At 44.1% G+C, this 12414-nt stretch overlaps 1 protein-coding gene across 1 annotated transcript in view; it reads left to right on the forward strand.

Annotated features, from left to right (window-relative positions):
* The window catches only part of FLT1 (fms related receptor tyrosine kinase 1), a gene marked incomplete at its 5' end in the record, with an annotated part of 171621 nt that overhangs the window by 45445 nt on the left and 113762 nt on the right, over positions 1 to 12414 (forward strand). Inside the window, 3 exon segments of the mRNA XM_079721561.1 lie at positions 5467 to 5591; positions 9432 to 9594; positions 9701 to 9837. Of these exon segments, the coding sequence (XP_079577687.1) occupies positions 5467 to 5591; positions 9432 to 9594; positions 9701 to 9837 (425 nt within the window).

A 12414-nucleotide genomic window follows, 5' to 3' on the forward strand; every position in this document is an offset into this window, starting at 1 on the left:
CATCTGTCTAGTTGTTCTGTCCATTATTGAAAGTAAGATATTGAAATCTTCATCTGTTATTGTTGAATTTTCTATTTTTCTTCAATTCTGTCAGTTTTTCCTTCATGTATTTTGGCGCTCTGTTGTTAGTTGCATATATATTTATAATTATTGTATCTTCCTGCTAGATTGACCCTATAATTACTACAAAATGCCCTCTTTATCTCTAGTAACATACTTTGTTTTGAAGTTTATTTTATCTAATATTAGTATAGCTATTTCAGCTTTCTTGTGGTTGCTCCAAAGCTCTTTTTTGAATTCTCAAAAGCTTTGATGGGCAATGAAAGTCAAGAAGAAATTGCCTCCTTTCTTTCTTTTTTTTTTTTTTTTGCTCATATTTCAAATGAACTACTTCACTAGTCAACAAACTCTCCTTGAGCACTAGGAATGGTCCACAACACAAAGACTTGCACGATGTGAAAACTCTCATGTCTAGGTAGAATCCTTTTCATGGGATTGGTTAATTAGTTTCTTATCTTCTTCACTTCGTCCTCAATAAATTAAAATCACATCCTCCTTGAAAATAACTAGAAGTCCTCCTGACCAGGACTTATAGGTAAGGAAAATGAAATTAAAGGGAAAGGAAATCAAGAAAAAGTTTATGAAAATCATGGGAATGAACAAGTGCTAGGAAACAAGATGTTTACTCTTGAACTCCTCTTCAAGTCTGAAAAGCTCCCTAAAATCCTTGGGTCATTCACTTGCTCCAAACCCAGTAGAAGAACTCCCAGGCGATGCCATTGGGAAATGGAGTGGCATGAGGATTGCCGTGCTGGGGCCTCTGTGTCTGCGTGCCCTGATGTGCCAGAGTGATTACAGATTTTAAAAGGAAAAAACATGTAATACCATTCTGAACAAGGATCCCTGTTTGATCTTTCCTTTCCCTATGTCCTCGCCTGCTTGTTGTCCTGAAAGATGACAGCCCAGCTACTCCCACTGGATGAGAAAACCTCATATTCTGTGCCAGTTTCCTGTCACTGCTTTGAGTTCTAAGAGTTCAGAGAGGGGAGGGTGGCATGACCTCCCCGTCGCTGGTGTTGGCATGAGTCCCTGGTGACAGTGTGTCTGCACCGCGGGTACACCGGCAGTCTCTGGAGCAGCTCTTCCTCACTCTTTCAACAGCCAGCCAATTTGGTCTCAGGAAACCACTCTGCAGCGCTGGCTGCGTTTGGAAGTCATTTTTAATTCTGTGACAAAGACAAATGCGTCCTTTGGGAATAGTAAGTGGTTTTACTGGTGATATTAATGGAACCTTGACCTCTTCTGTAACTGTGGTCCTACAAAACAGAAAATGTTTGTATTATAATATGTCAGGCAAGTTCATTCTTAGCCCTTCCTTGAAACAAATTGCAGAGGAAATATACTATTAATAAGCCTGGAGAATATTCTGTGTGTGGGTGTATGGGTGTGTATCTACATTTGCAAACATAGCGGATTTAAAATGCCACGATTAACTGTGCTATAGATGATGTGTTTTGAATTGTGCTGGGATGGACACAAATCATTGAAGTTCTGATATTTCTGAACAGTGGGCCCAGCGCTAAAATTGGTATTGGCTTTTAAAGGCCAGTAGCTATCATAAAATTCAAGTGTTTGAGGGATCCAAAGTGAGCAAGGGAAAGGCAAAATTCAAAGGCACGTTGCATTAGCCGCTTCTATTTTCATTTGGGGTTGGCATTCATAGGCCTAAAAATGACTGCACTGAGGTCTACTGTTTCCTGCAGGAACTTTTTATGCCCGTGTCCTTTGTTGAAAATGGTTGCTTAAGGAGACAGTAAATTAAATGTGAAGGATTTACCGTTTGGTTACGTGAATTAAACCATTTCCTGGTGTTTGTGTTTACCTTGGGACTCACAAAGGAGACAAAAATATAGACTCACAGGAGGAAGGAAAGGAATGATCAAGTCCCAATAGTCCCTGCCTGGATGTCTAGCTCAGCAATTTTATTCAGGGGAGGAATTTCGTGCTGATAAGTGAATCTTTGTCTCTGTATAATTAACTTTTCCTCTCTCCAGATGCTACACCCACTGAGCCTTCCTAACAGACATGTAACTACAAATGTGGTAGTTAATGTCTCCTTCTAGAATACTGGGCAAAACCGAAGTAAATCAAATACAAAATGTATAGTTTTCCTCAAGTAAAACTGGATGGTGCCTTAGAATTTGAGACTTAAAGGCAATAATTTTGAATCTTATTATAAAATAATACATGATCATTCTAGAAAATCTGACAAATACAGAAGGTAAATAAGAAAATAACAACGACCCATAACACTCAAAGATAATCGTTGCTAACATGTTAGTGTATTCATTTTGCCTTTTTTCTATGCCATTATATGAATATAGATTTGTACTTTTTATAGTTTAGATCATGAGTATGATTCAGGATTTTCATATATCCTAACCACCCTCTCTCCGTAAGTCCAAATCTCTCGTAAGAAGAAGAAAATTAACGGCTAACACATACATAGTATTGTACTGTCTGCCAGGTACCATTCTAAGTGCTTTACATGTATGAATTCATGTCACCTTCATAGTAACCCTTTGAGGCAGATGTTACAAATGGGGCACAGAGGGTAGAACGGTTTTCCCACAGGCTCACAGCTAGGAAGGGATGGAGCTAGGATTTGAACCCCGGCTATAAAGTGTGTGTGGTTTTTTTTTTTTTGGCCACACCTTGTGGCTTTCCCAGACCAGGGATTGAACCCGCGTCCTCAGCGGCAGTGAAAGCGCAGAGTCCTAACCACTGGACCGCCAGGGAATTCTCCTAATGTGTGTGCTCTTAACCAAGATCTGTTGCCTCCCCGCCACCCATCCATCCTGACTCTAAGCCTCATGCTGGGCCCGTCTCAAAGCCTGCCCCCACCCCAGCCCTGTCCCTCGGTGAGCGACCTCTCAGAATTCCTCCAACACTGGGTAGTGTGGCATAGCACATGGGAACTGAGACAATCATCCTATCTCTGAAAAACAGTTGCCACGAAGGCCCTTCCTATGATGGGGGGAGGCGGGCCCAGTGATGAGGGGATGGGGGCAGGGAAGGAGCCCTGGGCTGGAGCTCAGGAGAAAGTGGCCTCTGGGCCTGGCTCTGTTCACAGCGAGACAAGGCACTATACCTGTTTACGCCTCTGTTTTCTCATCTGTAAAATGACAGGGTTGGAGAGCAATTCATTCATGTGTTCATTCACTTAATACACATGAGGCAGAGATGAATACGGTCTGTTTCCTCTCCTAGGAATTCATCATCCCATGTGTAGCCAGAGAAGAAGTGTTATAAGTGCTGTAAGACAAGAGTCCTGGGGATGTTGGCAAAGCCGCTGAGACGGGCTGGGGCGCAGACGGTAGAAGCAGGAAGGGCTGGCCCAGCGAGGCTTCCCAGACGACCAGTAGGGATCTGTGTCTCAGGGCATCCAAGATAGGCTGTGGCGATCGGTCTCTCTAGGGCCCCCTCTAGTGTATGTCACGCTTTCTCACCTTCAGCAGGCTACAGCGTTGTCACTTTTGGGGGGGGGGCGGGGAGGAGGGTTTAAAACTACAGAGCTTTATTGTCTCACATTCTAGAAACTCAAGATGGCAGCAGGGCCATGCTCCCTCTGAAGCCTGTAGGGGATCCTTCTTTGGCTCTCCTTACCTTCTGGGGGTGGCGATCCTTGACCTGCAGCTGCATCGCTCCCCTTCTGCTTTGTCCCCACGTGGCGTTCTCCCTGTATGTCTGTCCTCACGTGGCCGTCTTCTTATACGGACACCAGGCATATTGGATTAGGGTCCCACCCTACTTAACTGAAGTAATTCTATTGGCAGTGACCCTGTTTGACTCAAATGAGGTCACATTCTGAAGTACTGGGGGGGTAGAACATATCATTTTGGGGGCGGGGACAAAGTTCAATCCATAACAATGTCTGCAGCCCCCCTTTAGTCCAGGCAGCCATGGCCTCCTTCATGCTCTTGTTTTTCTCCACTTCGTTCTCCATTCAGCATCCAGGATGAGCTTCCTAAACCACAGCAAGCAGGTGAGGGTCCAGACAGAGAGTCCTCACAGGACTTCTCTCCACCTGGGCACAGAAGGCTGGAGCCAAGGGGAGAAGCTGAGCGCACAGTATCTCCTGAAGGGATCGTTGTCAGTGGCGTCCCAAGGGCCAGGGCACAGTGGACTGTGAGAATGTTGCTGAAAGGATGCTCATTCCGGTCCCTAGAGGTATTGCAGGGAAGCCGCTCGGGTGGTTTGAGTCCTTCTGACCCCTGAGACTGGCAAAATTCTGTCAACTGAAAACAAGTGCACAACATGAGAGTTGTGAATTAAGTTTCATCTGGGGCAAAAATGAGGACTATAGCCCGGGAGGCAGCATTTCAGATAGCTCTGAGAAACAGCTCCAAAGAGATAGGGGAGAAGGTGGGTATATATATGATTTTGGTGTGAAGAGGGAGTACCTGTGACCAAGCACATATTTTTTGCAGAAGCCTGCCTCTAGTCAAGAGGACCAGACGTCACCCTGAAGAATTTTAGTGCTTTTCTAGATACAAGGAGATGCAGAAATTGGGCTCATAAAATATCTAACTATCTGAAGACCTGTTCTGCCAGTTTTCCCCAGAGCACAGAGCGCCTCATTCCTGATCTCCACCCTGAGCTCCTTTCAGGTGGTGTTGAAGTTCAGCAGCGGCAGCGGCTCATGATTTAATCCTTGTAAAGGTAGATGGCAAGTGCCAGTTTGTGGTCGGCAATGCCGTACTTTTAAGGGTGGTCTCTCGGTGATTAGGTAAAGCCCTTTCCAGACCTCTCTGTGTCACTTCCGCATGCTTTGCTGTTCGTAGACGTGCAGCGCCTGCTAAACAAACGGATGTCACATACACGTGAAATAAACGCGGAATTCGCACTGCTGCTCCTGCCTTTAGCCCGCCCCTCCCCCGAAGTAGCTCGGACCTTCTCATCTTATTAGTCTGCCATTAAGCTCTAGAAAACGGCGAAGGCATGTGCTTCTGTCATTCAAATGCTAATCCTCTCTCCAACTTGACACCTCAGCTTGCTGCTATCCGCCGTCATCTGTGCTCCTAAGACAGAGGGCCCTTGTACCCGCCCCCTCTGACTTCTTACAAAGGCTCTGGAGGGCGCTTCCTGAGGCACTTAGCATAGCTGTGGAAAGCAGTTTATGCAGAATATTCACCTTTACTGTTCCCCCCACCCCCCAGGTCACAATTGCAAAGTAGGGCATCAGGGCTCCCTGATGGAAGGCTAAGACCTGAATAAGGAATTCGGTTTTCTTAGAGAAACAGAAACACAGAGCGCCAGATTCTAAGAGAAGAATGTGGATTTATGGGTTACCTGAAAGGAGAATGATGTAACGGGTGGTGCCCATGCTGCCTCGCCAGCTGCAGTGTCTGCATGTTCATAATACAATCATTTATGTTCATGTGTTTTCGTTTTCTTCTTGTTCAGATACAGGTAGACCTTTCTTAGAGATGCACAGTGAAATCCCGGAAATTGTAAATATGACCGAAGGGAAGGAGGTCGTCATCCCCTGCCGGGTTACATCACCCAACATCACTGTTACTTTAAAAAAGGTAAAACTGAGCAGTGCTCTTCACACAAGATTTTTACTACAAGGGAGCATGCTGAATTTTGAGTTGTTTTCTGTCTCTGGAATAGTTATCTAAGAGACATTTCGGCTTTCTCGGCGGACTTTTCTGTAACAGCTTTTTACTATGTCAGTGTTAGGCGTTATACCCCTGCGTGTACTTAAATGGACTAAAAGGATAATGTCTTGAGCATAAATCTGTGTGAATAATGAAAGAGCTACAATCATGAAAAATTTTATGTATTGCCACAAATTCGAATGTCTGTAAATGTCAGAAAAACCAATTCTATCGTGTATACAAATTAATAATGCAGATTTTTGCTGAAGGAAGAACTGTCAGGCAGGGTACCTGACTCGCCAGGCATTTAAGAGCTATCGCTTTGGTTTGAGTTGGGATGTTCCTTGTAACAAAAGGCTTATCTTCCGATGGGCATCCAAATTTAACCTCTTAGGGGAAAAAAAAAGCTATAAATGAGATTTTCTTCATATTATGTTGTATAATTGTGCATGTAGAGAAGGAAAAAGATCCAGAGTCAAATCTAATAAAACCCCTAAAATGTGACATGCCAGCTGCAGTAACTTTAGGCCTGTGCTGAGTCTGAGAGTTGGATAAAAACTTCCCACATGGAAAACTCTAGTGGCTCCTGAGAGCTTAGAGCTTTCAGAGGAAAGTGCAGGCTGTCCCCAGGCAGCACCGAGCACTGCCCATCACGCAGAGGTAGGGACTCAGCAAGGGTTTGGTGGTGATGGTCCTCAAGTTGAATGAGTTCAGAGTGATTTTCAGTATCACCTGTTGACCCTGAATCCTGAAATGTGATGAGGCGTCTCCCTGTCTCCTCCCCTTGCATTCACTCCCCCAAGTTGTTGATTTAAATCTTCAATATAGTCCATCAGTGACAGGTCTCGGCTTCCATCACAACTGGGTGTCATTGCCAGGAAATATAAAATTGTAGTATGTTGGAGCTGGAAACGCCAGCAGGGTCAAACTCACTTGGTGGAAGAAAAAACTGAGGTTCCCAGGGAGTTCCAGGGACGTCCAGGCCACAGGCCACACTGGGCATTGGAGCCCGTGTCCTGTCTTCTAACTCCATGTTCCTGCCATCCTTTGCTAATGGTTTAGTTTGCATAGGAGGCGGGGCAGAGTGGTTCAGAGCTGGGGCTGGGGCCACACCACCTGGATTCTTTCTGCACCCCACCCCCCCCCCCGCCACTACCACTTAACCCGCTGGAGAATGGGCAAGTTATCAGACCTCCCTCCCTGCACATCAGAGTCCTCACTGGAGAGATGGGAGAGGTTACAGGGAACCTGTATAGCCTTACTGGTAGAGCCTTACTGAACCTGTATAGCCGTACGTACAGTAGCCTTACTGTTAGGAAGGCTACCTGAGGTGCTCGGAAGGCCCTTAGGATCATGCCTGGCACAGGCAAGGCCTGTTCAAGGATTAGCTGTTCACGTTACGTATCCAACAGTTTAATGCCCAATAATCAATTTATTATCGTGATGTTTTCCATAGCCTGGCATTACCCCTCTGAGTCCGAGATGATAATTGGTCTGTGACTAATATGGAACAAACCATGAGGATATGAAACTTCTCTTTTCATGCACACCCCTTGCCTTTTCGCCCTAATGCAGATCGCTTGTCTGTTGGAGGAACTTTCCCAGACTCCCACCTGCAAACATTTTGGGAGGGAAAGCTTATCTTCTGTGTTTTGCCACCCAGATCTATAATACAAAAAAAAAAAAAAAAAGGGAGAGAAGCATAACAGTCTAACCAGGATTTTGGTTTATCACATATATTTTGAAAATATTCTAACCTGTTACACATATATGCTGACATGAAATTAACAGAAGATCGTTTTCTCTCACTGTCCTTTCTCTTCTAACTTGCCGCTCCCGCCTTCTCCCATGCCTGCTTCAGCAGAGCCCCGGTCAGCTGGAGACAAGCCTCCCTGTTCAGCAGTGTCTCCAGACTGCCCATCCGTCTGCCTCTTTATGACACACACACCGCCACAGCTGATGAGCTTTGTAGTCTTTTGCTATTTTAGCTCTTGTCAGCTAGAAATAAAGTGACTTTGTCAATGAACTACAACTAGTGGCAGTAATGGATAGAGTAAGAGAAACACTTCAGAGGAAAATTTAATGTATTTTTAAGTTGTGCAGACCAAGTCCGTCAGCCAACCTTTCTTGTAGGTTCAGTACGTGCTTGTTTTCACATGTTTTTAAAGCATCCCAGATTTCAATCCCTGACTTATATTTTTCTGAGTTTTTCCTTTAATAGTTTGCACCAGGTTAGAAGGTTCTTTCCCCCACCACCACCACGGAATGCAGGGCATTCCTAAGTTTACAGGTAGCATCCTAATTTACTAAAACATGAAATGCATCCTTTAATTGCTTTCAGTTCTTCATAAACAGGATGCAATTCATGTCAAACCCACGTAACGCTCTGTTAACATACACCAATGCAGACATATTCACTGGGAGAGGCAACTAGTGCTTTTGGAATAGAAATCTCTGCCATCAGATCACAAATCCCAGTCAGATTCACTCCTTCCACAAGCAATATATATAAAGGATATTGTGGATAGAGTGATGTAAGGTGTGTGCTCTTTTTAAAGAAGAGAGAAAAGATTTGAAACTTCTTTATGGCAGTTAATGCTATGAATCTTTATAATCTGTTGTGAGGAGGTGATCTGATTTTTTTCCCCCCTTTTCCAGCTGGGGATGAAAGCAGTTGTCAGACCACTGCCTCTGGAGTTGGCTGCCAATCTGGCATCAGGGGAATTTGGCTGGGCTGCTCTATGAGACAGTGGCCCTTTACAAAGTCTAATCCCAAGGTGGAAGGTGTAAATTAAGTCCTTGATACATAGGAGAAGGCATAAGCAGAGAATCAGATCGTGGGCTCTTTACTTCTGCCCGGCCTCACTGTGTTTGGGAATACTTCTAGGGATTTGCGAGCACTTCATTCATAACTCTCTGGCCTCATAACTCTCTGGCCTCACATCCGTTTTCGGCTCTCTTCACAGTCAGGAGCCTCTGCTTCTGGGCGCCTCCCTTCCAGGTGCAGAGTCAGTACCCTCAGTCTTCCCCAGAGGGATAACCCCAGTGAGTGCCAAGTTAATGCTATGAATCTTGGGGGACCAGGAATTATGTACAGTCCTTTTTTTTTTTTTTTTTTTTTTTTTTTTGCGGTACACGGGCCCCTCACTGTTGTGGTCTCTCCTGTTGCGGAGCAAAGGCTCTGGACGCGCAGGCCCAGCCGCTCCACGGCATGTGGGATCTTCCCGGACCAGGGCATGAACCCGTGTCCCCTGCATCGGCAGGCGGACTCTCAACCACTGCGCCACCAGGGAAGCCCTGTACAGTCCTTTTAAGACAGCCACCTCTAACAAATCATGCAAAATGAGAGGACAAAGGTATGGCTTGTTAAAAGCTCCCGATGATGAGACCAAGAGGATAACCTGGCAGCCCTAATGGAAAAAATCCTAATTAATTTTTCTATTGAGTATCAGGCCAGTTTATTACAGAGATTCCCAGAGGCCAAAGGGATACGGGCGCTCCCGCTAGAATTCTGACATGACCACTAGGTCTACCCTAGGTGGGTGCAGCTTGTTGCTAAGACTAATAACTATCCTGCTTACTATAATTTGTCATAGTTAATGTATCGCTTCCTGCATGCAAAGAAAACTAAACCAATTATGACAACCTGGAGTTTTTGCCTGCACTATTCTTAGTTGCGGTAAAAATTACATTTTCACAAACTATGAGGGAATCTCTTATCACAGCGCTAATACGATTTTATGAAAGCATGTTTCTTCTTTTTTCCAGTTTCCATTTGATACTCTGATCCCTGATGGAAAAAGAATAACGTGGGACAGTAGGAAGGGCTTTATAATATCAAATGCAACATACAAAGAAATAGGGCTTCTGACCTGTGAAACAACAGTCAACGGACACGAGTACAAGACAAACTATCTCACGCTTCGACAAAGTAAGTGATGTTCCGAAAGCATGAGCATAAGCCAGAATACTCAAGGGTTTATCTGCTTAATGAAACGTTGATTTTTTTTTTTAAATGTGATTTCTTATACTTGCAGCCAACACAATCACAGACGTCCAAATAAGCACGCCAAGCCCAGTCAGATTACTTAGAGGTCATGCTCTCACCCTCAACTGCACGGCCACCACTCCCTTGAACACAAGAGTTCAGATGACCTGGAGTTACCCTGGGGAAGTGAGTGACCTACTTTTCTATTTCTTCTATAGGACAGTGTTTAGTTTTAGCAAGTGAAATGCTAAACTGAGTTTTTGAAGTGGGAAAAAGCAGAATATTCTGACTCCTCTGGCAGTTCAAGTCAATAAAGAAGCTTTGGGTTTGGTTTGGGTGCTTCCCTTGCCTGACATTTCATGAGTGTGATAGGCAGAGATACGGTCTTTTGATGTCTGGAGGTTTTGTTTTGAAGTGTATAGGCTGGTATTTCTATTGCATGATTCTGGGTGGAAAAGGGGATTGTTTCATCCTTGGAAATGATTCTCTGGGATTTAGAGATGAGAGAGAAATTTATCACTACATGCCAGGCAGGGACTATCTTTTGTAAAAACAACAACAAAAAGTTGTCGTCAGCGCATTAATTTAAGAGACTGGCAGACAGGCAGGCACCTGATTGGAGCATGTTTGGAAAAGATAATACAACCCAGCCATCCAATATTCCACTTGTTAAGTGACAAAGGAGCAATTCTGTCCTTCAGAAAAATGAGAAGGATGAAGGCTGAGTTAGGTTCCCTTTCAGATTAAACATCCTTGCAAACAATCATTGTTTTAAAAACGTATAGGCGGGGAATCTCGGATAAACTGTTAAGAAACATCTGACAGTGGTTCCAGCCCCATTTCTTGTATGTCTGTATGATTCATGTGGCATATCCCAGGTAAATCACTTGTTACGTCATTCAGATGGCCCAATCATGAAGTTAGCTTATGATTAAATTATGTATGTATAATTAAGATTAATGCATCAGTCCCGAGCTTTTTTTTTTTTAATTGAGGTATAGTTGATTTACAGTGTTATCCTAGTTTCAGGTGTACAACATAGTGATTCAAAATTTTTACAGATTATACACTATTTACAGGTATTAGAAAATATTGGGCTATATTCCCTGTGCTGTACAATATATACATTTCTTGCTATGAAAACAACAACTTAGCAACAAAACGGTACCACAAGTGCCCTGTAGGGACACATTGACTCATCAGTCATAAGGTGTTTTCTAGAAAATGGTATTGTTTCATTGAAATAAAAATGCTACTACTTGTAGTAATATATTCTGGGTTTTGATGGAAGTCATATAAGTCATATACTCTTAATACATGGAAAGAGGGAAGAAACTTGTACCCTGTCAGTGCTGCTGCTCTAAGTGAGAGTGTGGTAATACATCTGCTGAATGCCCATAACCTTCGAAAATGGTGCTGTGTGGAACTTGCTGTGATGGAAGTGGTCCAAAACGCTAACCACTAGCCACCTATGCCTAATAGCACGTGGAATGTGGCTTGCAGGACTAAGGAACCGAATTTTAAATTTTGTTTCATTTTAATTTAAATAGCCACATGTGGCTGCTGGATGGTGCTGATGGCCCTGTTCTGAAACCCAGGGGGAGTTGTAGGGTACCAAGGCAGAAACAATAGCAATGTTACTCGAACTCGAGAAAGGAAAGCCTTCTCAAAGGGAGAAGGGAGAAGTAATACCGACGTGAACAGAGTTGCCGAAGGTCCCTCAGTCTTTCGTGTAGGGCACGGAGTCTCTGATTTTTGATGGCAATGATCGATGTCTTCTCTGTGGTCGCTGCTGAGAATGGAGAAAATGGCGTAACATGTGTCTGTTCCAACAGGGCAGTAAAAGGACAGGTGGGTAGAATTTATCCAGCCTGGCATACAGGAGAGCTAAGTTCAAGACCCAGAGATTAGTTTGGCCAGCTTCCAGAGTCTTTTTCCATGCCTCCTCACGGGGACGAACTGAGAGGAGGAAATAACATATTATGTGTTATAAAATGCAATGCTTAAAAAAAAAAAAAAGAAAGAAAAGAAAGGAAGGAACAATGAAAGGAAAAGGCACAGTGACCTCATCTTCGCAAAGCCAGGAGTGGGTCATTGTGGCCAGTTTAATACCGCTGAGCCTGAGGCCTGCAAACATGGGACAGCACCCCACCCCACCCCCCAGATCGCTGGCTAAACTTGTTGATGGCTTTGCAGGCCCCCAGACCCATTTAGCGGTATTTAGCAGATATTGGCAAGCCTTGCTCAAATAGGGAAATAATGAAACTAGGATCATTACGCCTTAATAGGTGTAGCCAGGAGTCATAATCTTTTCCCTTCATTTCTAAAAGGAAGCAAAAGAAAACTCACGTGGTGATTTATTAAGAGAAACCCTGTGATTAATCCAGATACTAATCATGGCCCGAGTCTGTGTGTGATACCACTGCCTAGAGAACAGGTTACTGGTTAGAGAGGTAGGTGCTAGAGGGCAGAGTTAGATTTGTACTCAGAAGACCCAAGTTCCCAGGCTACATTGGCCAGTGTTTCTGATGCTTCAATTTCTTCATCTACAATAAGGGCAATAACCCTGCCAATCTCCCTGGCTTGTGAGAAACTGTTGAGATATTGTGTGTGAAAGCCCATTTGAGGAAAATGAAGTGCTAAGTCAGTGGTGCCACGGCACATGTTGGAAACACATCGAGACAGAGATGTCAGTTCTGAGCATCTCGCTCTGGGTGGGTTTGCCTCTTAGTGTAAAATATTAGTCTGAGGAATCATCTGAGA

This window comes from Hyperoodon ampullatus, assembly GCF_949752795.1.
Source record: "Hyperoodon ampullatus genome assembly, chromosome: 16".
NCBI lineage: Eukaryota > Metazoa > Chordata > Mammalia > Artiodactyla > Ziphiidae > Hyperoodon > Hyperoodon ampullatus.